At 47.3% G+C, this 27,930-nt stretch overlaps 2 protein-coding genes across 2 annotated transcripts in view; one reads left to right on the forward strand and one right to left on the reverse strand.

Moving 5' to 3' along the window:
* MST1 (macrophage stimulating 1) overlaps window positions 1-7,580 on the reverse strand; it is a 174,622-nt gene extending 167,042 nt beyond the window's left edge. The window contains exon 1 of the mRNA XM_074959623.1: window positions 7,469-7,580. Coding sequence (XP_074815724.1) covers window positions 7,469-7,580 — 112 coding nt within the window. The remainder of the gene's footprint in view (window positions 1-7,468) is intronic.
* Window positions 1-27,930, forward strand: part of DAG1 (dystroglycan 1) — a 116,955-nt gene that overhangs the window by 10,517 nt on the left and 78,508 nt on the right. The window lies entirely within an intron of this gene.

The raw sequence follows: 27,930 nt of genomic DNA on the forward strand, positions 1-27,930 counted from the left end.
GGAACTGGGTGTCTGGGTGCTGGAGATAGGTGACTTGCTGAGCAGTTTTTGGTTAAAGTCTGTGGCTCTGGGGGCATTGACCAGACCTAGGTCTGTGTTGAAGCAGACTAGCATGTCTGGCTCAACAAGGCAGGGTTCTGGAGTCCCAAGCTGGCAGTGAAAAATGGGCTCAGAGGTAATTCCAGCACGTCAGGTGGCAGTCCCAAGGGGGTCTCTGACCAAACCCGTCACAGACCCGATCTCATCCTAGCAGTTGTCCTTCCCAGAACAGCATCCCATGGTTGAGAAAGCCGAAACCCTCCCATTGTGCCACTATCTGCTCAGCTATGTATTTGTCTCCAGTTTGCAGGTGTCTCTGCCTGGGCCCTTACCCTCAGCCAGGAGGATGGACAAAAACACAACCTGTGCCCCCCTTCACCCTGGCTTCCAGAGCCCTGTAGTCACTGCTGATCTGCTCAGGGTCGTACCTGGGAGTATCATTAGTGCCCTGGGGATAATCAGCATGGGGTAGACTTTCCTGCTCTCCCTTTGGTCACAGGAGCAATAGTCTTGTGAGGAATGCCTAGATTAACAGAATGAACTCCTGTAAGGGTGAGTCTACACAGGAAAATGCAGGCCTGTCATTCTCCTGCAGTGGTGTTTCATCTGTGTATTAATGGTGGGGATGCTGGTGTAAACACGGCTCAGGCATTTTTGATGCTAACAAAAGCTAGCATGAAGCAGTGTTAGGCAGCAGGATGGTAAAAATACTTGAACCCTGGTCTACACTACAACTTGTATTCTGTTCCTAAACTGTGCTTCATTTTATACAAGTGGTGAATCTGACATTTCAGAGTACACCTTTACCCCAATATAATGCAATCGCATATAACACGAATTCAGATATAATGCGGTAAAGCAAAAATGGTTTTCTGTCTCGTCTACAACATTGGTTCTCAAACTGGGGGTTGTGAGCCCTGACCCCAGCACACGTCTGCAAGTTGCGAGTCCCCACCCCTGCACCGGGTGTGAGCCCCGACCGTGACGCATGGCTGCGAGCCCCAACCCCTGTGTGGAACTGCGGGGCTACGAGCCCTGACCCTGGCGCCCGGCTGTGAGTTCCAACCCTGACCTCCTGCGCCGGGCTGCGAGCCCCGGCCCTGGCAGGGACTCGTGGCTGCAAGCCCTGGCCCCGGGCTTGATCTGAATAAAACATCAGATGCACCCTTTCTAAAACAACACCAAGAATAAAACTTCTTGTGTCAATAACGGAAATGCTTGAGGCCAAAGCAAGTTCGATATAACGCGGTTTCACCTATAACGCGGTAAGATTTTTTGGGGGCTCCCGAGGACCACGTTATATCGGGGTAGAGGTGTATGTTGTGGAATCTGTTCAGATTTCAGAGCTTTAAACTTTGTCTACTTCCTAAAGCTTTCCACACTATCTGATTTGTACTATACAGGCTGCTTTGGTCTTATACTTTGATGCCAAATAGTAGTCCCTTGTTGAGTTCTTGGAACTCTGAATGACAGTGTGGAAGAACACAAATATATGGGTAATCAGATTGACATAGCATATCCAAGGCCTTGGGATGCTGAGAAGGTACGTTCTGCTTATGCTATTTGCTCAGTGTGGAGAGCTTTGTGTATTACACATGATTCATAAATTTGATAATCATCTCTTAGACTGGGGAAAATGACAGTGATTCTTAAAAGCTTGGATTCTAGGATGTTTAGTTTCTGTGGAAAAGGATAAGTTTCCAGCAGGCTACTAGAGTGTTAGGAGCATTAACATACAACTGCTCCTCTGTCTAGGCATCTTATGACAGTAACTCTATCCTAATGCTATTCTGTAGCTCTCAATCTTTTCCTTGTGGGTTTGTGCTTTGGCTCAGATGAACTCGAGTTATGCTTTTCTGGGACATAATTCTAAACTGCTGATAGAAAATTCAGTAATATTGACTTAAAGTATAAAGAATCCCAGAATAAAACCTGAATGTTTGACCTCTAAGCCTTCAAATTAGTGATGGAAGAAAAGCTTTTTTTGTGGGAATGTGTTGCTGTCTCTCTCATGTAGCTAATGTTGTTTTTCGTTGTAGTTAAACCTTTGGGTTTCTTGCATAATTATAACTGACTCCTGATTTGCTAGTACACAAACAGTTTCAATACTCTTCCCTTCTCAAGGAATTTGAAGACTCAGTCTCTGTTTCCTCTGTGTGTCTTACTCATGGTCACTTCAGTCAATCGGAGGCACAGTCAAGAGTCCAAACCTAATACCTTGTGCACAGTAGGAAATTTTAGAGAAATTTCAACTGATGCTACACCAGTTCAACTGCTGCACTAGGGGTTGCAGTATAGATAAGCTTCCTACAGCTGGAGATGTTTTTATCATCATATCAGTTAAACCTGGTGAGGAGCAGGTTTAATTAACACATCATGTGTTAAAAATACTAGAAGATGCTAGACACTTCGCTATGTTAGGTAACACAAGTGCAGCTGATCTGCTGGTAGTGCTGGTGGAAACTTTTCTAAAATTCTCTACGCTAGACCTGGTAGTCTGGGAAGAAACCCTGGCCAACTTTATAGGTATCACACAAGTGGGTCTTAAGAAGTGTTCACTTTCCTCTGAGGCATTCAAAGTTAGTCAGTAGCCATGTACTGTATTATACTAAGGTCTTGTGTATTCAGTGGCCATGTAATCAACCCCTTGCTACAGGATTGTGCTCCAGAATCTAAGCTTTCTGTCTTGAAAACAAATAATTTTGTATAGCTCCTGTGGTTATGAATAAAGCCTTCAATACAAACTGAGTGTGACTGATACAGTGCTATCCACAGGAGTCAGCAAACAGCCAAAAGAGCTAATGCAATCCTGAGATGCATAAAAACAGTAGGAGTACAGAGGTAAAATAGAGAGGTAAAATAACCTCTCATGTGACCACTGCTGGAATAGTGTGTCCAGAATTCAAGAAAGATGTTGATAAATTGAAGAGGGTTCAGAAAAGAGTCATGAGTATGATTAAAGGATTAGAAAACATGCTTTATAATGATAGACTCAAGGAGTTCAATCTATATATTTTAACAAAGAGAAGGTTAAGGGGGGATTTGGTTACAGTCTAGAAGTATAAATGTGGTGAACAAATATTTAATAATGGGCTCTTCAGTCTAGCAGAGAAAGGTATACACGGCTGGAAGTTGAAACCAGACAAATTCAGACAGGACAATAAGGTGTAAATTTTTGAGAGAGTAATTAAATGTTGGAACAATTTGCCTAGACTCATGGTGGATTCGCCATCACAGATAACTTTTAAATCAAGATTGGATGTTTTTCTAAAAGATCTGCTCGAGGAATTATTTTGGGGAAGTGTCTCGGAGTCATAGGGTCCGGTCTAAGCTTCAGCCTGTAACCCGTAACCCGTCTCTTGGGAGTGACCGCTTAATGTGCAGGGCCCCCAAAACCCACACAGTTCGAAGGGGCAGGCCCATGGCCTTCAAGATTGGGCCTTTGGCACCAGCGAACGCTGTCTCACTCCATGGTTCCCTGCTGCGAATCCAGCCACGCCATAGTCCTGAAGGATGCTTTTACTGTAGCCCTTCAAGGCACAATGCTCTCAGTATTTGCAATGGCACAGGCAGCCTTTTGAGAACAAGTGAACCATTTATTAGTCACCTTGCTAAAGAATCTTATAGTCCCTGAATGCATCCGATGAAGTGAGCTGTAGCTCACGAAAGTTTATACTCAAATAAATTGGTTAGTCTCTAAGGTGCCACTAGTACTCCTTTTCTAAGTCCCTAGCTTAGCAAAGTGAGGCAGAAGTTAAGCCATAGTCCATTTTGGCCATGCCAGTGCCATGGTGATCCAGCCAAGCTGTAATGGACTCCATCTCTTGCTCTCTCCTCAGTTCCCCTTTGTCTTCTAGCTGTGGGCTCCTGAGTCCCTCCCCTCCAGTCACTTGACAACTTGTTCCCAAGCCTGCTTCACAAGGCCAGCCTGAGGGTTTCCTGCTGCCAGATGTCGATTGTTTAGTTGGTGAGGTGACTTTGTCTTGCGGGACCCTCTGTTGATTTGAACCAGTTCTTCAATTACTCTATTCATTCCACCCAGATGACACACACCCCTGTCCAGGGGTGACAAATGGGTGTCCATTCAGGCTTGACAAAGCCCTGGCTGGGATGATTTAATTGGGGATCGGTCCTGCTTTGAGCAGGGGGTTGGACTAGATGACCTCCTGAGGTCCCTTCCAACCCTGATATTCTATGATTCAGGGGCAGTGGGCCCACTTTTGCACCCACTGGATAACAAAGCAGTGTACAGCAGGAAACTTCAAGTATGCCTAGAATTCGTACAAATATTACAGAAAATTTCCACTTTGTCACAGGAAGTTTTTTGGCTATACAGGAGGTCCGACTACATCAGGGGACAGGACAATAAGGTGTAAATTTTTAACAGTGAGAGTAATTAACTTTTGGAACAAAACTTTTGGTGGCCTCAGAGTGCAGCCACCAACTCTTGCTGGTGCCTGCTCTGACACATTTTGCTAAAATACTTAATTAACTTTAGGGAAAAACAAATAAATATGCACATATACATGTGCAAATCATTTATTTATTTACACAGGTTGGGTTTTTTTGCAGACTCAATAATAAAAATAATGTACAGTTGTATTTTGGTGTCCTGGCCCCCGCCACCTCCCCTGGCCCCGTACCCATTGCCTCTCGGCCCTGCTGCTTCTCCCCATTGCCCTGAGGTCCCTTCCATGGCCACGCACCACACTCCTTGCTTCTTGACCATGGCGCCCGATAAGGCCAGCCCTGCTGAAGCCAGGGGATGGGTGGGCAGGGGGAGCTGAAGCTGGGGAGAAGGCTAAAGCCCTCCCGTGGAGAACCTGGGTGCCGCAGGAAGCTGCTACTGCTTTGCCCCCTCCCCATCTCTGCCTAAAAGGCTGTCGTGGCTGCAGGAAAACCCGCTGATGGCCGCATTTGAGAAACACTGGACTAGATGATCACAAGGCCTTAGAATCTATGAAGAACTGGCTGAAAACACACTGCTCGGAAAATCCCATTGTGAGTGGACATATGAACTTTGTGCATGAGAGAATCAGAATTTCCAGTCTGCCCCACCAGTTTTGCAGAATACCTTGCCACAATATACGCTTCATGGTACAATTTCTTTACAGCCAGTACCACTGCTGAAGTTAGGTGCACTTCAGGGGTGAGTTAATTCACTACAAAGCTAATCTAGGCTACCTAAATCTGCTGTTTTATATACCAGCAAACTTGCACTATTGTTTGTTTAACTTAATCTGTAGTGTGATGCTTAGTGGATTATTTTGTAATGCTTAGATGAGTACTAAATACTGCGCATGATACATGCATGCCCCTGCCTGCCCTGGAGAGCTCTCTCACAAAGGATGGATTTGACAGATAGCTGAGGAATAACATTAGGAATGGGGGTGGGGGAAAGGACCCAGGCTGTAGTAATATGAGGGGTTATTTCTTTTAGGAAAGTGTACTTCTAGGTTGGTGCAGGGTTTTGTCTGTGTGCACACTAATTTCTTGTAGGTGGGGCTGTAGGAGTTAAATTTTAAAAGTGATTTGGATGAAGAGAGGGTGGAAAGACTTCTACTGTCTAAAACAGTGGTTCTTAACCAGGGGTCTAGGGGGCCTCCAAGCAGGGCCAGCATTAGACTTCCTGGGGCCCAGGGCAGAAAGCCGAAGCCCCACCTGTTAGGGCTGAAGCCCAGGTCCCTAAGCCCTGCCACCCAGGGCTGAGGCAAAGCCTGAGCAATGTAGCTTCTTGGGGTCCCCAGTGGCATGGGGCCTCAGGCAGTTGCCCTGCTTGCTACCTCCTACCGCTGGCCCTGGCTTTTATATAGCAGAAAATTGTGGCACAGGTGGGCTGTGGAGTTTTTATAGCATGTTGGGGTGTTAGAGGGGGAGAGGTTGGGGGCTCAGAAAGAAAAAGGTTGAGAACCTCTGGTGTAAAAGACATTTGTCTGGCAAACAGAGCAGTACACAAGGTGCTACACATCTGCTGAAGGTTCCAGGAAAATATGTATTGTGATAAGTAGTATATGCTGTGGTTAATATGGACTGTAGCATTGTGCTGCATAACATATGGGGGCAGAATTAAGGTTGCACAGGTGACACTAACTGGAATTCCTAGTTCTCAGGTGCTGAATATGTAACTTTAGCATTATCTTAATGTAGTTTTTATGCAGTCTCTTGTGTTTTGTGTGAGGGCTCCAGGTGTATAGACCCTGCTATTGTCACCGACTTCTTTCAGAAGGTTCGTGCTTTGATAGTGCATCATTGGGTAAAAGTTGTCTGGAATAGCAGGGTCCAGACTAGGGGTAGTCAATTATTTTTTATCAGGGTCCAAATTTCTTGGTCAAGGTATAGTTAAGGTCCAGACTCCAAAGAAACATTTTCCATGCTGCAACATCAATAACAATAATGATGGTGATAAGTAAATACAGTTCTTCTTTGAGTGATTGCTCATGTATATTCCACAGAATGTGTGCGTGCTCGCCATGTGCACCGGTGCCGGAAGTTTTTCCCTTAGCAGTATCCGTACAGGGGAGGACCACTGCGACCCCTGGAGTGGCGCCTCTATATCGCGCTATAAGGGGAGCTGCGCACTCCCCCCACCCTCAGTTCCTTCTTGCCGCCAGTGAAGGTAGTCGGAACTTTTGCTCCAGCTCTGCTGCAGCCTTTTCCAGTGTTCTTAGTAGTACCTCTAGTTAGTAGTTTTTAGTGGTTAGTGGGCTCAGGGTATGCCCCTAGCTTCAAGTTGTGCGGCTCCTGTCACTCTTCCATGCCAAGGAGTGATCGGCATGCTGAGTGTCTCCGCTGCTTGGGCGAAACTCACGTGAGTGAACGCTGCAAGATCTGCAGGTCATTCAAGCCTCAGACTAAGAAGGAGAGGGACATCAGGCTTCACACTCTCCTTATGGAATCGGCGCTGGCCCCAATTCTGGCACACTGAGCAGATTCAGCACCCGGCACCGCGTCTTCTGTGTGCCGTGAAGTCCCCTCCTCCAGCTGGCATTGCTCCCCCTCCAAGAAGCAGGGGAAGAGCTCCCCTGTCCTTCCCTCGGTGCCGCTGTGAGGCGGAGAGGCTGGTCCTACGTCAGGCAGCCCTCGATTCCTTCCCCACCCCCCACCCCCCGGCCCGAAGCCTCTGACTCGTGATGAGCGGAGCAGTCTGGAGGCTCTCCAGGCTGTGCGAGACGTTTTGAATTTGCCGGTACCCGGGGCGCCACCGATGACAGGCCCTCAGTCCTGGGGCAAGCCGCCTCTGGGTGCTCACCAGACCTCCCCGGTGCGGCGCAGCTCCCACTCCGAGGACCGCTCCTTGCCTCATTCGACGCGCAGTGGCTGGTCATCTCACAGCCCTCACCCGCCCTCCATGCCAGTCAGGCTAACAGGCTCACCACCTGGGCAGGAGTCTCGAGGTCCCTCCACGCCACGCAGTAGTGGACGCACTCACTGTGACAGGCGCCGTAGACGCTCCTCCTCGCGGCGCAGATACTGCAGCTGGTCCCGACAGCATCGACGTAGATGCTCCCGTTCCAGTTCCCACTCTGCCAGATGTCGCACATGGGACTCGCCAGTGAATTACGAGGAACCAGAGTGAGTACTGGAGCAGCACTTCCGACGGGTACCGGTCCTCGACATCGAGGTCCCGGTCCTGTGGAAGATGGCACCGCAGGCACCATTGCTCCCGCCGCTCCTATGGGGCAGTGCGTTCGATGGTGACCTCAGCCTCGGCACCCAGCTGCCCATCACTGGGTCGCAGGGCTCAGCCGGCACCGCCAGGGCCCCAACTTGGTCGGGGCACTGGTGCCAATGGGCACCGTGGCCACAGGTGCCCGCCCAGACGGGAACCCGTTCAGTAGCCGAGGCGTCCCAGGCCCCATCGGCCTCTCCATCTTGGCCGAGGAACAAGTCTACAAGTCGTGAGTCGGCAGCCCCTCGCCCGGACTCCGACCTGGGGGGTCGACTCCTTGGTACCACCAGAGGCCCACGGCTCCGGGCCGGCCCTCACTCTGGCACCGGATGATGCCATAGCGGCACTGCCGCCCATTATCTCACAGGAGGATTTCATGGCGCATCAAGACCTTTTAAAGCGGGTGGCGTCCAACCTCGAGCTGCAAGCCGAGGAGCTGGAGGGCCCGTCTGACACACTCTTTAATGTGCTGTCGTCCTCGGCACCGGGCCGTCTGGCCCTCCCTGTCCACCAGGGAGTAGCCAACACTTCCAGCACCTTGTGGCAAACTCCCTCTTCCTTAGCCCCTATTTCCAAGAAGGCTGAGAGGAAGTACTTTGTGCCGGCTAAGGACCACGAGTACTCTATTCTCATCCGGCACCTAACTCTCTGGTGGTGGAATCGGTAAACCACCGGGAAAGACAGGGCCAGCCCACGCCCACCCCCACCCCCAAAAACAAAGACTCCAGGAGACTGGACTCCTTTGGTAGAAAGGTTTATTCCTCGGCAAGTTTCCAGCTCAGGGTGGCCAATCACCAGGCCCTACTGAGCCAATATGACTGTAACTTATGGGGGTCTCTTCCAAAGTTTGAACCACTCCTCCCGGAACAGGAAAGGAAGGACTTCAAGGCTCTGGTGGAAGAAGGGGTGGCGGCGGCCAAAGCAACCCTCCAAGCAGCGTCCAATGCAGCCGATACGGCAGCTCGTTCGATGGCTTCCGCCATATCCATGCGCAGAGCATTGTGGCTCCTCTTGTCCAGGCTGTCGGCGGAGGCCCAGTCCGTCATGCAGGACCTGCCGTTTGATGGAAAAGCATTGTTTGCAGATCAGACGGATGTCCGCCTGCAGGGAATGAAGGATTCCTGTACCACTCTGCAAACCTTGGGACTCTATGTGCCTTCGGCTAAGGACAAGGTCAAGACGCAAACATTGGCTCAACCTGCGCGGAGCAGATATCAGCTGCCGTATAAGAGGCTGAGAGACCAGAAGCGTCGGTCTCAGTGTCAGTCCCGCTCTGCCCCACAGCCCGGGCCCTTCAAGGGCAAGAAGTAGGGAAAGAGGCAGTTTTGACTATCTGCAGGGGGGTACCAGGGCAGTTGCCGGGGAGATCCCCCTATTAACAAAGTTGGTGTTCTGCAACTGCTTGTCTGCTTTCCACATAGCGTGGTCCCGTATAACATTGGACCAATGGGTCCTCAACACCATCTCCAGGGGCTACACGTTGCAGTTCGTCTGCCCCCCCCCCCCCCCCGCCAATGGGCTCGGGGGACCTGGAACATGCCCACCTCCTAGGGCAGGAGGTGGAACGGCTAATGCACCTCGGGACGGTGGAAAGAGTACCGGTAGAATTCCAGGGAAAGGGGTTTTACTCCCGGTATTTCCTGATCCCCCAAGGCAAAAGGGGGTCTCAGGCCCATCCTGGACTTGCGGGATCTCAACTGCTTCCTGGTCCGTTCCAAGTTCCGCATGGTGTCCCGGGCATCTATTATCCCCTCCCTGCACCCAGGGGACTGGTATGGGGCCCTGGACCTTCAAGATGCATATTTTCACATTTACATTTTCGAGGGGCACAGGCGCTTCCTCCGCTTCCTAGTGGGGTTAGATCACTACCAGTTTACGGTCCTTCCGTTTGGCCTATCCATAGCTCCCAGGGTTTTCACAAAGTGCGTGTCCGCGGTGGCGGCCTACCTCAGATGGCAAGGGGTACCAATCTTCCCATACCTGGATGATTGGCTTCTCAAGGGCAACTCTCGGGCCCAGGTAAGGGACCTCGTGTGGAGCTGCTCAGGTCCACATGCGCGGATCTTGGCCTAGTGGTGAACGAGACCAAATCAACGTTAGTTCTGGTACAGCACATAGAGTTCATCGGGGCGCTGCTGGACTCCTCCAGGGCTGCAGCATTTCTGTCGCTGGGCAGGTTCGAAGCCCTACGAGACCTCATCGCCTCAGTCACGCGGTTCCCGGTGACAATGGCGAGAGTGTGCCTTCGGATCCTGGGACATATGGCGGCATGCACGTATGTGGTCCGGCACGCCAGGCTACGTATGAGGCCCCTCCAGCTCTGGCTAGCCTCCCAGTTCTGCCAGGCTTGGGACGGGCTAGACAAGGTTCTCACAGTCCGGTCCCCAATACTTATGTCCCTGCAATTGTTTTACCCGAACAATATGCTGCAAGGGTTTCCTTTCGGGAGGTGACCCCGTCATTAGACCTGGTGTCCGATGCGTCGGACTTGGGCTGGGGAGCTCACACAGGGAGCATGCAAACCCAAAGGAGTTGGTCGGCCTTGGAATTGTCCCTCCACATAAATGTCAAGGAACTCAGGGCAATTCGTTTGGCGTGCATAGCTTTCAGCATGCACCTTCGCAGCAAGGTGGTCAGGGTCCTTACGGACAGCACCGCGGCGATGTACTACATCAACAGACAAGGCGGGACTCGTTCCTCGGCCCTCTGTCTGGAAGCCCTGAGCTTATGGGAGTTCTGTATAGCCCACAATATCTCCCTGCGAGCTTTTCACCTGCCTGGCATCCGCAATGCGCGAGCCAATCACCTCAGCAGGATTTTCTCCCCCCAATACGAGTGGTCGCTCCACTCGGAGGTCGCTCACCTGCTCTTCTGAGAGTGGGGAGTTCCCCAGGTCGACCTCTTCGCAACCTGCCAGAACCGGCGTTGCCCCAAGTTCTGCTCCAGGAGAGGAGTGGGGAGGGGGGTGATCTCGGACGCCTTCCTCCTACAGTGGTCAGGCCAGCTGTTCTACGCCTTCCCACCATTTCTTCTCATTGGCAAAGTCCTGCAAAAGGTAAAAAAGGACAGGGCGCGTGTCATCCTCATAGCCCCAGCGTGGGCCTGCCAGCACTGGTACGGGACCCTCCTACACCTCCTAGCAGCCCCACCCCGAGGAAGTTGCTGCTTCGCCCGGACCTCCTCTCATAAGACTGAGGCCGTCTCCTTCATCCCAATCTATCCGCGCTCCACCTGACAGCATGGCTTCTCAGTGGCTAGGCGAAGAGGAGAGAAGGTGCTCGGAGGAAGTCAGGGGGGTCCTCATAGAAAGCAGGAAGCCGTCCACATGCCAGGCATACCTGGCGAAGTGGTCCAGATTTTCCAGATGGGCAGGGGAGCGGGGAGCCTCCCCATTGTCCGCATCGCTCCAGCTTATCCTTGAGTACCTCCTGTCCCTTAGGACCCAAGGGCTGGCACCCACCTCTGTCAGGGTACACTTGGCGGCCATATCGGCCTTCCACCTGTCAGTGCAAGGCCACTCTATCTTTTCCCACTCTGACTTCTCGTTTTTTGAGAGGCCTAGACTGTTCATTCCTGTATGCTAGTTTCTCCATACCGCAATGGGACCTAAACCTGGTGGTGTCCCGTCTCACAGGGTCCCCCTTTGAACCCCTGGCCACGTGTTCCTGGTCTTACCTCTCATGGAAAGTAGCATTCCTTGTAGCAATCATGTTGGCCCGACGTGTTTCAGAGCTCAGGGCCTTGACCTCGGGAACCCCCATATACAGTCTTCCACAGGGATAAAGTCCAGCTTCGCTCACATTCCTCCTGAAGGTGGTCTCCACTTTCGATATGGAGCAGGACATTTTTCTTCCAGTGCTGTCCTAAGCCCCATTCCTCCAACGAGGAATGCCGCCTTCATGTGCTCAATGTGCTTGGGCGCTGGCTTTTTATCTAGATTGGACCAAGCCCTTCCGGAAATCCTTGCAACTGTTCGTTGCCTCGGCCGAGCATATGAAGGGGTAACCCATTTCCACCCAGCGCCTTTCTCGCTGGATCACCTCATGCATACGCACATGCTACGATCTGGCAGGGGTTCCCCCGCCACCGATTGTCAGGGCGCTCTCTACGAGGGCTCAGGCCTTGTCAGCAGCTTATGTAGCCCATGTCCCTATCCAAGACATATGTAGAGCTGCCACTTGGTCCTCAGTCCACACGTTTATGTCGCATTATGCGATCGTCACCCAAACTAGAGATGATGCCGAGTCGGCCAGGTATTGCGTCCTGGGAACTCATAAACTCCTACCCACCTCCAACAGTTACCTGTTCCGTAACTGGAGTTCTTTGAGATGTGTTTGCTCAGGTGTAATCCACACCCCCCCTTCCTTCCCCTCTGTCGGAGTTGTCCGGCAAGAAGGAACCGAGGGTGGGGGGGAGTGCGCAGCTACCCTTATAACTTGATATAGAGGCGCCACTCCAAGGGTCGCAGCGGTGCTCCCCCGTACGGGTACTGCTAAGAGAAAAACTTCCGGCACTGGTACAAGTGGCGCGCGCACACACCTACTGTGGAATACACCTGAGCAAAGCATCTTGAAGAACTCCAGTTATGGAACAGGTAACTGTCCTTTTTTGTGGTCCATTCAAAAGTGTGTGGTGGTCCGGATTTAGCCATGGTCCACCTATTGACTACTCCTGCTCTTGACTTTAGAGATCAAATCTAATCTTTCCAAAGAAATAATTGCAACTAGAAATAAATATGAACCCTTTCCAGAAGTGCATGCTGCGAGGGGATGCAACCCCATGCTCTGGGTATTCTTAAACATCTGACTGCCAGAAGCTGGGACTGTACAACAGGGGATGGATCACTTAATAATTGTCCTGTTCTGTTCATTCCCTCTTAAACATCTGGCACTGGCCTCTGTCAGAACACAGGATACTGGGCTAGATGGAGCATTGGTGTGATCCATTATGATCATTCTTATGTTCTTAAGAAGCCTTAAACAGCACTCTTTTGAAGTTGTGCTTTCTTGCATGGAAAATACCCCTTACACCCATTGGATGTGGGAAGGAATCCATCACTCCAGTATAATGTAACTTTACCCATGTTTAGCTGTGGGTCCAAGCTGTCTGTTGTGGTAGTAGATGGGGTTGGTATGACTCTTTACTTTGGTATATAGAAATGAGCTCCTTGTGGTTTTGTTGGTTAATTTAGCATTTGGGAAGGTTTGATAAAGAATAACCTAGGTCCTAGATGGGAAGGAGCTCCTCCATATTGAATGTGATCCAAAAGTAGAACTTCAAAGGAAGATTGCATTGGTACCTAAACTGACTTCTCAGTTTGCAGTTGCATTGGCCAAAACATTCAAAAACCATGGAAAGGAGGGCTCGTAAGACCAGATTTAGGTGTATAACCATGGTATTTTAAACAGTGCTTAAGTTAGGAGCACAGTTCTCATTCAGGTCAATGGGATTTGTGCTACTAAATCACTTAAGCCATTTCCACATACACCCAACATCTTCAAGGCGGTTGCCAATTGGAATGGCTTCAAGAACTAAACTCGTGGACAGGGCAGCTGGGTTCATGCTGAAGAAAAGCAGAGTCTTCTTTTTGGTGCTGAAAAGATGGTTCTGCTCTGCAATCCTAACTGATGCGATATCGGAGGAAAGGGGAGATGTGTTATCTTCTCTGTCTCCAGGCAAGTCATTCCCAGGTTGAGAAAGTGGCTGCAAAGGTTCGTGTACAGGTACAGTGTAGCTTGAAGGCTTGAACTTGATGCTAACAAGCTTGTTTGGCCATCAGTAGGTGCTTCATTTCTGCCTTTTGAGCTGACCCCAAACACACTGAGAGGCTTATGAGCATATCATTAGCAACTTTTAAATTAATGAAACAGGCACAAAAGATGGCTGAATCCCAACTTGGGGAGTGGGAGGAGGGGTCCCGGGGTCCCACGACAAAGGCATTGCTCTGAGGAGCCATGACTAAATGGAGGTGAAGAGAATTAGCTTTCTAAAGAGATGGGGGTGAGGGTCAGGGTCAGATCAAAGTATTTACACCCAGGCTAATGTCTATCTGGTTTGGCTTTGAAGCAATATGCAAATGGAGCTGGTTTGCAAAAACTTTCAAAGGCGAACAATTGTCCCATTTACAGTACTCCCCTCCCCCACCCCCTTACTGGAAAGGAATTAGCTTGTTCCCGTGGATAGGAATGTTATTCTCTTTGGTAGACTGGAACTTTCTGGAGGACCTGCAGTGAGCTCACACACTTGAATTCTTTGGGAGTGGCTAGCTGAAGTTCCTGTGATTGCTGCTGTTTTAAAGCAGAAACATAACTGGAGCAAAACATATTTCCAGGTCAGCTTGTTGGTGCTATATGCCACCTATATTCTGAAAGGAAATTTGAGTCTTGCTATGTAGTGGTCTTTGGACAGTGTGGTGTTTCCTGAGCAATTAGTGTTTAGCACGCTGTCCTCTGTTCATTTCATTCCATGTGGCTGTACTATACAACAGGGATTCTGAAACAATTCCATAATGTGGCCCACATCTTTGTAGAAAAAAGGTCTTAAAAGCTGCTTCCTACCCTCTATTCACATTCACACATCATTGTGGCAACTATATGCTTACATGGAAAAGTAACAAAGTATTTAATATATTTAGCTGTCCTTAAAGCTGTTTAGCATCTAGAAATAAAGAGAAGCCAACGCCAATTGACTAGCCACTTCTACACAGTCTGCTCGCAGGTGATTGAGTGGACTGCTTGTGGTCACCAGATCTGTCTGGGAACTTCTGCTGTAAAGGAATCACTTCATACGCTGCCAGTAGGCAGCCATTTGTGTGAGGCAAGTGCATTACCAGTGCATGCCACTTAGATGCTGGCTTAGGGTAGGAATGGAAGATGGGTATTACACCCCACTGAAACTGCAAGTGCTCCTTATATATGCAACATGTACCATCATTACTCAAGCCAGAATTTAGCCAGGTCACTGGAACTGTTACTCCTCATGTTCGTGGAATGTCATGGGGTTTTGATCAAGTATTCAGAGACTTGGCTTGCTGTTTTGTGGGAAAGATGACAGCCCCGCCAGAAGTCTGTAGTAGCGGTGTTTCGTTAGTGACCTCTGCAGGGGTAGGTTGGATCAAAGGCATCTTGTTACTATTATTGCTTGTTTGGAATGCATTAGTTTTCTTGGGCAGACTCCCATCCATCTATTGTGTAGTCCTGATCCTGCTTAGCTTGAGATGTAACAAGCTCACTGCCCCTGAGGTGCTACATTTGCTTGCTTTTATACTGATGTGAGCTTCTTTTTGACATATAAAGAAAAGGAGTACTTGTGGCACCTTAGAGACTAACCAATTTATTTGAACATAAGCTTTCGTGAGCTACAGCTCACTTCATCGGATGCACTCAGTGGAAAATACAGTGAGGAGATTTATATACACACAGAACATGAAAAAATGGGTGTTTATCATGCACACTGTAAGGAGAGTGATCACTTAAGATGAGCTATTGCCAGTGGGGGGAGGGGCGGGGGGGGACCTTTTGTAGTGATAATCAAGGTGGGCCATTTCCAGCAGTTAACAAGAACGTCTGAGGAACAGTGTGGGAGGGAGGGAGGGAATAAAGAAGGGGAAATAGTTTTACTTTGTGTAATGACTCAACCACTCCCAGTCTCTATTCAAGCCTAAGTTAATTGTATCCAGTTTGCAAATTAATTCCAATTCAGCAGTATCTCCTTGGAGTCTGTTTTTGAAGTCTTTTTGTTGAAGAATTGCCACTTTTAGGTCAGAAATCGAGTGACGAGAGAGATTGAAGTGTTCTCCGACTGGTTTATGAATGTTATAATTCTTGACATCTGATTTGTGTCCATTTATTCTTTTACGTAGAGACTGTCCAGTTTGACCAATGTACATGGCAGAGGGGCATTGCTGGCACATGATGGCATATATCACATTGGTAGATGTGCAGGTGAACGAGCCTCTGATAGTGTGGCTGATGTGATTAGGCCCTATGATGGTGTCCCCTGAATAGATATGTGGACACAGTTGGCAACAGGCTTTATTGCAAGGATAGGTTCCTGGGTTAGTGGTTCTGTTGTGTGGTGTGTGGTTGCTGGTGAGTATTTGCATCAGGTTGGGGGGCTGTCTGTAGGCAAGGACTGGCCTGTCTCCCAAGATTTGTGAGAGCGATGGGTCGTCCTTCAGGATAGGTTGTAGATCCTTGATGATGCGTTGGAGAGGTTTTAGTTGGGGGCTGAAGGTGACGGCTAGTGGCGTTCTGTTATTTTCTTTGTTGGGCCTGTCCTGTAGTAGGTGACTTCTGGGTACTCTTCTGGCTCTGTCAATCTGTTTCTTCACTTCCGCAGGTGGGTATTGTAGTTGTAAGAATGCTTGATAGAGATCTTGTAGGTGTTTGTCTCTGTCTGAGGGGTTGGAGCAAATGTGGTTGTATCGTGGAGCCTCAAGAAATCCATTCTGAAGCACTTGGAGGAGATGAAGGTGATCAGGAACAGGCAACATGGATTCACCAAGGGCAAGTCATGCCTGACCAGACTGATTGCCTCCTATGAGGAGATAACTGGCTTTGTGGCTATGGGGAAAGTGGTGGACGTGACATACCTTGACTTTAGCAAAGCTTTTGATATGGTCTTCCACAGTATTCTTGCCAGCAAGTTAAGGAAGTATGGATTGGATTAATGGACTGTAAGGTGGATGGAAAGCTGGCTAGATCATTGGGCTCAATGGGTAGTGATCAACGGCTTGATGTCTAGTTGGCAGCCGGTATCAAGTGAAGTTTTGTTTGGGACCGACTGGCTAAGCGGCAGTTCTTCAGAAAAGGACCTGGGGATTACAGTGGACGAGAATGTTGACTCATATTCAGTGGACTGAACATGAGTCAACAGTGTGCCCTTGTTGTCAAGAAGGCTAAGGGCATATTGGGCTGCATTAGTGGAAGCATTGCCAGAAGATCGAGGGAAGTGATTATTCCCCTCTATTCAGCACTGGTGAGGCCACATCTGGAGTATTGCGTCCAGTTTTGGGGGCCCCACTACAGAAGGGATGTCGTCAAATTGGAGAGAGTTCAACGGAGGGCAACGAAAAGGATTAGGGGGGTGGTGCACATGATTTATGAGGAGAGGCTGAGGGAACTGGGCTTATTTAGTCTGCAGAAGAGAAGAGTGAGGGGGGGATTTGATAACACCGTTCAACTATTTGAAGGGAGTTTCCAAAGAGGATGGAGCTAGGCTGTTCTCAGTGGTGGCAGATGACAGAGCAAGAAGCAATGGTCTCAAGTTGCAGAGGGGGAGGTCTCGGTTGGATATTAGGAAACACTGTTTCACTAGGACGGTGGTGAAGTACTGGAATGGGTTACCTAGGGAGGTGGTGGAATCTCCGTCCTTAGGTTTTTAAGGCCCAGCTCGACAAAGCCCTGGCTTGGATGATTTAGTTGGTGTTGGTCCTGCTTTGAGCCAAAGCTATAAAAGGGGGTGGGACAGAAAGAAACGGGGCTGCCAGTCATGAGAAATCCCCTAGTTACCGCCTGAGCTAGAACTAACAAGGACTGTACAGGGAAAGGATTGGACCCAGACTAGAAAAGGAGTCTAGTCTGTAAAAGAAGCTTATTGGAACATCTCTGAGGGTGAGATTTACCTGTATTCAGTCTCTTAATGTATTAGGCTTAGACTTGCATGTTTTTGCTTTATTTATGCTTGGTGACTTACTTTGTTCTCTCTGTCACTTGAAACCACTTAAATCGGACTTTTTATACTTAATAGAATCACTTTTGTTTATTAACAAACCCAGAGTAAGTGATTAATACCTGGGGAAGCAGAAAGCTGTGCATATCTCTCTATCAGTGTTATAGAGGGCGGACAATGTATGAGTTTACCCTGTATAAGCTTTATACAGAGTAAAACAGATTTATTTGGGGTTTGGATCCCGTTGGGAGCTGGGTGTCTGGGTGCTGGAGACAGGAGTACTTGCTGAGCTGTTTTCAGTTAAGGCTGCAACTTGGGGGCACGGTTCAGACCCTGGGTCTGTGTTGCAGCAGGCTAGCATATCTGGCTCAACAAGACAGGGCTCTGGAGTCCCACACTGGCAAAGAAAATGGGCTCAGAGGTAGTTTCAGCACATCAGGTGACAGTCCCAAGGGGGGGGTCTCTGTGACCGAACCCGTCACAGTAGTGGATTCTCCATCCTTAGAGGTTTTTAAGGCCCCGCTTGACAAAGCCCTGGCTGGGATGATTTAGTTGAGGTTAGTCCTGCTTTGAGCAGGGGGTTGGACTAGATGTTCTCCTGAGGTCTCTTCCAGCCCTAATCTTCTATGATGCAACCCCATGCTCTAGGTGGCCCTAAGTCTGTTTGCCAGAAGCTGGGAATGGGTGACAGGGATTGGATCACTCAATGATCGCCAACCCTAATCTTCTATGATTCTATGCGTTCCCACTACAATGCTGTGGCAAAAAGGACTAATGAAATTGTAGGATGCATAAACAGGAGAAGGTAGTAGGAGCAAGGAGAGGTGATTTTACTCTGCATATGGCATTGTGTGCAACCAATGCTGGAATTCTGTGTACTGTTCTGGTGTTCACAAAGGATGTTGAAAACTATAAAGGTAGTGAGTAAGCCTGATATGTCTGGGCTATGAGCTGGGATCTAGTGTGGGCTTGGGAAGTTAACGGCTTTCCTGATATGCTGCTGCATTTCTCACCTAAATCAGAATCCCCCAAAGTTACTGTTCTTGCTTTAATTTTAGCCTAGATTTCTGAAGCTGAACTTTAGAGCTGGAATGTGGGAGTTAGAGGAAAGCAACCTTTGTAGCTGGACAGATGCACTGAGGGGACTACCATGGAGTCAGTGTACTCCATGAGAAACATGCCTCTGCATGGGTACATTAAAATCTTGTTAAAGCATCGTTTGGTCCCTCAACTCTGATACTATAAGTGTTTAGGAGAATGTCAGATTGAAGAGTGTTTCTTGTCACTGTCAGGAGTTCCTTCTCGGCACGTAACAAATGGGCTAGGAATCTCTAATGGGAGGGATAACTTTGACCTGCGGGTTTTCATTTGTGGTTCTGAGTGGCAAGGTCCATATTGTATGCTGGGCTGTGCTGGGGTGGCTGTTCGTTGGCATTTTAGCCCAGGCATGTTTTCAATGCACCCTAAGTAAATGCCGGCAGTTTTCAGGCTTATTGGAGACTCTTCTCTTGTCCTTTTGCAGAGTGTGTACATAAATAGGTTAGCATTTGCTTAGGGTCAGGCTGATCTATGTTTGAAAGCTATGTTGTGATTAAATTTATGGCAAGATTCTTGTGTAGTAGTGTCTTGCTTTCTTTACTCCAGAAGCCTGTTTTGACTAATTCAGAATCCAGAGGCGGCAGATGCTACCTTTGGACCCCAAAAGATTTAATTAGATGGGACTTCAGAAGAAGGGATTCTTGTTTGGTGTGACTTTCTCAATCAAAAAACTATTTTCAAAACTAATTGCCATCTGTGTAGTAAGAAATCTGCCAATTTTGCTTTGTTTTCCCATGAGTTTGTTGTGACTGCAACATTATTTAGCACTAGTTTTATCAGTAAACACCCTTTGAGATGAGTGTTTTACTTCTGAAAACTATCCAGCCAAGTAAGAACTTCAGACTTATTTCTAACTTTACTTAAACAGAAACTGCCTTGCTCCTAATATAAGGTAGAGTGGATAAAATCAATTAAAAATCAAAATCTGACCTCTCATTTAAATTGGATTTTTTATTTAAATTAAATACAGGGTGTTTTTAAAATAAACTTGCTTAAAATTAAATTTGAAATTAAGCAACCTATGTTAAGGCCTAAACTTACTATAATCTATTGCAAACATTTAAATTAAATTAAAAAATAACATGCTTCCAAGTTTAAAAGAGTCAAGCCACTTAACTGGTGGAAGTCACTAGCTAATCCTGGAATCTGAGTTTTAAGTGCTTAACCAACTTTTGACTGTGCTCCTGCAGATGCAAAGACACAATTTTCTTCATTTAAGTTTATTCATCTAGTTCAGTTCAGTGACTAGCTTGTTGACAGTCAAGAAAAAGCAATTTGGAATTGAAAAAGGAGGAGTGCTTGTTTTTCCTCTTTCAATCCATGAATAAAAACTTCATGTGAGAGGATGAGATCTCATCTAAAATCTTGAAGGACGCACATGGTGACCAGAAAGAATCAAAAAAAGAAAAGGAGTACTTGTGGCACCTTAGAGACTAACAAATTTGTTTGAGCTTGTTAGTCTCTAAGATGCCACAAGTACTCCTTTTCTTTTTGCAAATACAGACTAACACGACTGCTACTCTGAAACCAGAAAGAATCAGTTCACTAACTACAATAATACATCCTCTGTTTAATAAATCAAGTAGTTTTGAATGCAAAACATATTTTGATAGTTTTTTAAATGTATCCAACACACTTAAGGTAGTTTTATTTACTTTAAAAAAAAAGCTGATTTGTGCACTTATAATTGAATTTGAATTTCCATCCAAATAGTTTGACACAAATCAAGTAAAAATTAATCTCAGTAAATAAGAAATGCATCATTCACCATTTTCTAACAATACAAAATGTAAAAAATAAGAATCTGCATAGATGTAAGTTAAGTTATATAAATGTGCATAGATGTAGTGTATTCTCCTGGTTAGCAAAAAGAAGCAGCAAATTTAGTGTAAAATGCTATATTTAGTTGCAAATCAATATGTTTTAATGATTATCAACCAAGGAGAACCACCCTTTATTTAGGAAAAGAACTAAAGTACAAATGCAAAACATGATTAAAATTAGTGATTTAAATCAGGGTTTCCTGCTTGCTTATTTAAGTCATGATTAAAATTGATCTGAATTGCTTTGATGTAAATCAAAGCACCCTGGTTTAATGGGGCAGTTACAGTGCCTGGCCATTTGCCCAGAGGGGGAAAACTGAGCCTAAAAGCCCAGCATTCTGACTTTGCTTATGTCTATACAGCTCACAGAAGCGACCTTCCCAGCCTGGGTCAACAGACTGGCTCTAAAGCCTGGACGTGGGGTGGACTTCAGATCCTAAGCTCCAGCCCCAAATGCAACTTCAAAGTGATGTCTACACAACTAATTTTAAAGCACTAGCATGAGCCCTGCTAGCTCAGGTGTGCCAGCTCAGGCTGGGAGGCTCGCTTCAGTGTACGCTGCGTAGACATACCCTTGAGGCAGGCTTGGGAGTTCCTAGAAATTCTCCAGCCAAAACGCACCACCTGTTTCTGCTGTGGTTTAAGGTTTAGGTATTTTTATAGCTAACCTATGAAGATTTTGTCTGCAAAGTGGAGGTCTTGGGAAGGGAGGAAAACCAAACTATTTTTACTGTCACAAATATGGCTTGCCATGTTTATTTTAGTCTCTGGAGTCACTCAGGCCAATGTGAGGTTTTTATATTCTCCTACTGTTACAACAATATGCTAAATATATATTATAAAAACACTGGGAATCAGAAGAAAATATTTTCCACTTATGGAAGCTGAGGTACTGTGTCCTGTTGTAGCGAAGAGCCCGGGAAGGAGACTGCAGGAGGGTTCGGTAGTTAAATGATACTTTTGCATTCTTCTGTGTTGTGTGTAGCACTCTCATATCCCTGGCTCATTAAGGGCCCCTCTGCTAGGCAGCTGGCCTTGATGTCAGTTATGCTCTGTATATGTGCATTTCCATGGCACGCTCCTCCTTGCAGAGAAGGGACTGCAGTGATAGACACTGCAGTAGGACTTAAAAATCCATTTGCTAGTGACAAGTAAGTAAACTTTCCCTAGTGCATAGAGAAAGGGTGGAGCTTGGCTATCACTTCTGCAGAATTTAAACTTTCACTTTTAAAGTTCCTAGTTCTGGTTGCAAAGAAAAGTGTCCAAATGTGATCTGATGTAGTGCTGTCTCCCTGAGTCTCCACACATTTCAGTGTCTCTGCTGCAGCTCAGAGCTTTGCCAGACAGCAGGAGAGTTAATCTATTTAATTGCTGCTATTGAGAACCCTGCAGGCAGCATGAAACTGACTATCAGGTCAATTTTACCCTGCTGCTTGGCTAAGTTGGGAGGACTCAGAAACAGATCTCCCGGGTATTGCCTTTGGACATCACTGGTTAGGGATTTTCCTTCATGTGTATTGGCCTGGCAAGTGGTATCTTGTAAATTTTAAGGATTACACTGCCTCTCTCAAATGCTCTCCAAATTTCCTTTTAACACTTGGATCCTGGCAACTACAGGTCTGCTCTTAGTATTGCAGTAGTGCCAAGGGATCCATAAGATCAGGACTTCACCGTGCAGATATGGAACAAAGATGGTTCCTGCCCCATGGAGCTTACAATCTAAACTGCATTGTTGCAAGACGAACCATCAACCCAACTAACATTATGTCTGTGCAGAACACTTCTTCATGGAAGAACCGAGATGTGAGCAGACTGAGGCTATGTCTACACTACAGCCTATGTTGGCAAACTTTAGGGGTGTGAATAGTCTCCTGCCAACATAGCTTCTGCCACTTGTGGAGGTGGGTTTTTTATGCTTATGGGAGAACTGTAATGATGCTGCCGTTGGTGGGACACAACTGAGAGTATCAATTCAGGACAAATTGCTCAGGGCAGTCACGGCCCAAGGCTGGGTGTCCATTATTATTAAGGCATGCCAAACCAGCCAAACAGAGAGGACTTTGGTTTTACCCCACTGGCTAACCATAAGTCACACAAGCAATTCCCTTAGATACTCCAGTTTCCCAGTATCATCACCAGTGCCACTCATTATGGGGATGATTGGTTATGAAAACGGATACCCCAGTAAAAGAAAAGAGTTCTCCTGATCCCAAAGGACCAAGCCCCACACCCAGGTCAAATGATAACTTAGATCTTACCCAAAATACACGCTTATAGACCATTCTTATTAACTAAACTAAAATTTATTAAAGTAAAGAGAGAGAGAGAGTTGGTTGAAAGGTCAATATACATACAGATTTGAGTTCAATTTCTTGAGGTCCAGTTACATAGTAGAGATGGTGAGTTTGTAGTTGCCAAAAGTTTTTAGAAATAGTCCATAGGTTATAGTCCAATGTCCATATTCAGGGTGACTCCAGTCAGTGACTGGGGATCTCAATTCTTATGGCTTAGGGTTTCCCCTTCTTGAAACCCAAAGCAGATCTGAGATGAAGAAGGATGGTGTCCCAGGATCTTTATACATTTCCAGCAGCCTCTTGGCCTGAGAAAACAATAGGTATAACTTTCCGTCTCCCAAACATCATGGCAATTAGCACAAGGTAGTTTATCCATTAAACAGGTCACATACAGGTTACCACAACCTTCAAAGAGAAACATAGACAATAATACTGTTTCACTCTAGTGTCTTCCTAAATGTTAATACTCATTTTTTGATCTTTGAATCAAAGTCATAGTAATAGACAAGACTTGTTTACTTACATCACAAGACCTGAACAAACAGCTACCCTTCTATCTCTAACAGTGCAGGCTTGCATTTCAAAGCTCTATTCATTCACATAGCTTCCTAAAAAGTATTTAAAGTTCGGCCATGGGTCATGTCAGACTGTAAGTTAATTAACTCTTTCATCATCTGGACCCATGGAAAAGAAGCCCTTGAGGAATTCCACCATGATTTCAACAATTTCCAGCCCATCATCAACCTCAGCCTAGACCAATCCACACAAGCGGTCCATTTCCTGGACACTACTGTGCTAATAAGCGATGGTCACATAAACACCACCCTATACTGGAAACCTACTGACCACTATACTTACCTACATGCCTCCAGCTTCCATCCAGGACACGCCACACGATCCATTGTCTACAGCCAAGCTCTAAGATGCAACTGCATTTGCTCCAACCCCTCAGACAGAGACAAACACCTACAAGATCTCTATCAAGCATTCTTAAAACTACAGTACCCACCTGCTGAAGTGAAAAAACAGATTGACAGAGCCAGAAGAGTACCCAGAATTCACTTATTACAGGACAGGCCCAACAAAGAAAATAATAGAACGCCACTAGCTATCACCTTCAGCCCCCAACTAAAACCTCTCCAGCGCATCATCAAAGATCTACAACCTGTCCTGAAAAATGATCCCTCACTCTCACAGATCTTGGGAGACAGACCAGTCCTCGCTTACAGACAGCCCCCCAACCTGAAGCAAATACTCTCCAGCAACCACACACCACACCACAAAAACACTAACCCAGGAACCTATCCTTGCAATAAAGCCCGATGCCAACTCTGTCCACATATTTATTCAAATGACACCATCATAGGACCTAATCACATTAGCCACACCGTCGGGGGCTCATTCACCTGCACATCTACCAATGTGATATATGCCATCATGTGCCAGCAATGCCCCTCTGCCATGTACATTGGCCAAACCGGACAGTCTCTACACAAAAGAATAAATGGACACAAATCTGACATCAGGAATCATAACATTCAAAAGCCGGTAGGAGAACACTTCAGCCTCTCTGGCCACTCAATAAAAGACTTAAGGGTGGCAATTCTGCAACAGAAAACCTTCAAAAACAGATTCCAAGGAGAAACTGCTGAGCTTGAATTAATATGCAAACTAGATACCTTTAACTTGGGGATGAATAGAGATTGGGTGTGGCTGGGTCATTACACATATTGAATCTATTTCCCCATATTAAGTATCCTCACACCTTCTTGTCAACTGTCTAAATGGGCCATCTTGATTATCACTACAAAAGTTTTTTTTCTCCTGGTGATAATAGCTCATCTTAATTAATTAGCCTCTTACAGTTTGTATGGCAACTTCCACCTTCTCTGTATGTGTGTATATATCTATATCTTCTTACTATATGTTCCATTCAGTGCATCCGATGAAGTGGGCTGTAGCCCACGAAAGTTTATGCTCTAATAAATTTGTTAGTCTCTAAGGTGCCACAAGTACTTCTGGGTTTTTTTGCGGATACAGACTAACGCAGCTGCTACTCTGAAACTTAACTCCTTCTGGCTCTGTCACCTTTTAATGAGATTATATTACACTCAGAACCTCACAGGAGAGCTCTCACCTGTCAGCATAGAGCATCTTCACCAGATGTGCTGCAGCAGCACTGCTGTGTTGGTACAGTTGCACTCCTCCAGCGCTGTATGTATAGACATAGTGTGCACCTAGATTTTTATTCTTGTGCCTTTAATACTAACCTAGAGCTTGAGGAGTAGAGACTTTGTGGTAACGATTGCAGGACTGGAAGTCTTTCAGCTTGGTTAATCTGTATGCAGAAGTCTGGCCTCCAGAAATGTGTAAGGCTACCAGGCTCCAAGTGTTTGTTCCATTAACAGATTAGATTAATATTTATGGTTGGCTCCAAATTAATCTGCTGTGTGTTTTGGATTAAGAAGGTCTGGTCTTAATTGTAAATATTACTGCTTATGTAGTGTGAAGTGCCTATAGGAGCCCACATTCCTAAAGTTAAACTGCATTCAGCTGTATGTCTACTTTGCAATAACATAGCAGCATGCATGTAGTGAAGAGCAGAACTTGTTCCGAGCACTGCATTCCCAATGTGATGGGATAGCCAGCTGCGGAAACTGACCACCAGTTTGGATACGTTGTCTGCTCGCAAGTTTACCTGTTCTCGTAACCTTGCATTGCACTGAGCGTTTGAGCCTGTCCACTGCTTTCAGGGATTCTTTGAAGCCTGTCCTTATTCAGCCTATAGGCAAGTGTCATTTCTTTGCGGCAGGTGAGAGTTGTCATGGAACAGTGGAAGTTTGGTGTCAGCATGAATTGAACAGGGCTGGATTAAGATAATCTGTGATGCTAGACATGCTCCCATGTAGTGGTGCTGTAGCTTTGACCCCTGCCACACCCTCTCTTTAGGGTGGTGGTAGCAAGGGTCACCAGCACAAACTTCTGTTTGGGAAGCAAGCAAGCCAGGGCTCCCTCCTCCTCCTCCTCCTCCTCCTCCTCCCCCCCTCCCCCCCCCCCCCCGCCCTCATAGCTCCCTGTCTGTCTTCAAGCGGATGGGGGTCCAGGCCAGGATTTGGAAAGCTTCAACTTTCCCCACACACATCCCAGCAAACAACCTTCACTGCCCCAAATAGAGGGGTGCTCTCTGCTGGGGTGGATGGTGGTTAGCCCCTCATGGCTGCAGCAGTGGTGAGTTGGGGACAGGACAAACTGGCCTGAATGGAGACAAACTGAGGCTTCATATTTTATTCTTGTCCACCCAAAGAGCTGCAGCAGGGCAACACACTCTTCCAGTCCAACACCCAATTGCAGATGTGGAGTGGCAGATCTCCAGGAGGTAGGGGAAGGATGTCCTGTTGCTTGGCTCTGGAACAGACTAATGCATCTCCCTATGGGCTCTAGGCTGTATGTGATGTGAGGCACTTGCTTTACCCCTCCAGCGTCAGGTGCAGCTGCTGCCCTCGGTCTCCCCCGCTGTAGAGTAATGTAAGCCTCTGTCCAAAGTCCTCCCTTTCTGGGTAAAACAAGTCTCAAAAGCAAACTGCTCCAGTAAAACGGTCCTTCCCCCAGCTCCTCACTCCCTGGGCTGCAGCCTTCAGGAGTTCACCTCTTGTGGTGTAGGGTGCTAAGCATAGTTCCTGTGGGAGAGCCCATGCCCTCCCTCTACCACAGCCTCCAGCCCGAAGGCCCGAACAGGGAAGTGGGCAGCCACTTCAGTCTCAGATGTTTGCCTGCTCTTCCCTCAGACCTACTTCCTGTGCTTGCCTCTTGGGCACAGGAGGTCTGCCAGTGGTGGCTAAACCCCAGACCCTCCCAGGTTCCTTCCCTGGCTCGTTCCAATCCCTGGAGATTTTGGCCAGCAGGTTGCTGCTCCCTCCCAGTGTCTCATCCTGCGCAGCAAAAGGAAGCACTACTTGCTTCCCCACCAAGCATTGTTTGCAGCCCACGGCTGCCAGCCCCTGCATAACAGCAATCCCCCAAATGCCTGTCCTGAAAGAGCCAAGACCCAGTAACAAGTGGTGGGCCTGGGCCTACCCTTAGAGACAGCATGTCCTTCTGTAGGGACTCCAGAACCTGGGGCAGAAACCCAGTTTATGGTGGTCTGGAAGCAGCTGGAATTGATGCCTGTGCAGTCATGGCAGAATAAACAGGCTTCCAGGGGGCCTCAGTGAGTAGGTCTGTGGCTCTCCTGAAGCCATTGGATGCTCTGCTTTGTGGAGAGTGACTGTTTAGACATTTGGATTATATTGGGGCTATGGAGAGGCAAAATGTCAACTAGCTTGCTATGGACTGAGAATGACTTGGGTTGCCTGGTGAGGCTGGTAGCACTGACGTATTTAATCCTAAAGGGCCTCACCTTTTCTTTCAGCAGCATAGTTCCCTAAATGCAAGTGCTGAGAGCTCTTGAGGCAGTTCCTAGTCCAATGGTCCCAGGGCACAGGGAGACCTTTCCTGACCGTCCGGAGTACTGAGACGACACTCATTTTATGCATAGTTAATTTATAGAAAGTTCCTGATTAAATTTCCTCCAGTAGCCACAAAACCACAGTCTCACATCAGCCAGCTAATCAAATTCTGCTAACTGACTAATGAGTCCGTCTCCTCCCCTCCCTCCCCCCCCCCCCCCCCGGGTAAAGTCATCTCCCTAATGAACATATCGATTATGCAAGAGAAGTGTAGTCGAGGGCTGACTGGGAAAGCTGTCCTGTGAACAAGTTGTATCTCTAGTATTGAGACTAATATCTGATTCTAGGGTTTTGTGTGAATGAACTGGGAGCCTGCTTGTTAAGCCTGCTGCTGTGATTGGACTGCTTCTTCCAGACTTGAAAATGAATCCAAGGCTGGGAATTAGTAAGATGGGCTATGCACCCTTTGTGCCTGACTTCTGCAGCTTGTACAACTCGGTGTACAAGATTGCACATAGACCCATTCACTGGCATCATCTTCCTCTAGGATCTTCTGCTTGCTCATCTTCCAGGTAGGGAGAAACATGTATCTGCATGGCCGAAACACAACAGCTCACCCACTTCAGGTAATGCCTTTGTTAGGCCACATCTATATTGCTGCAATCGATGCAGCCGGGGGTCAATTTAGCAGGTCTTCACTAGACCCGCTAAATCGACCACAGAGCGTTCTCCAGTACTCCACCAGAATGAGAGGAGTAAGGTAAGTCAATGGAGCATGGCTCTCGTTGACTCAGCGCAGTGTACTCTGCAGCAAGTTGACCTAAACGACGTCGACTCCAGCTACATTATTCACGTAGTTCGAGTAGTACAACTTAGGTCAATTTACCCCG

Source organism: Natator depressus, chromosome 7, assembly GCF_965152275.1.
Source record: "Natator depressus isolate rNatDep1 chromosome 7, rNatDep2.hap1, whole genome shotgun sequence".
Lineage (NCBI taxonomy): Eukaryota > Metazoa > Chordata > Testudines > Cheloniidae > Natator > Natator depressus.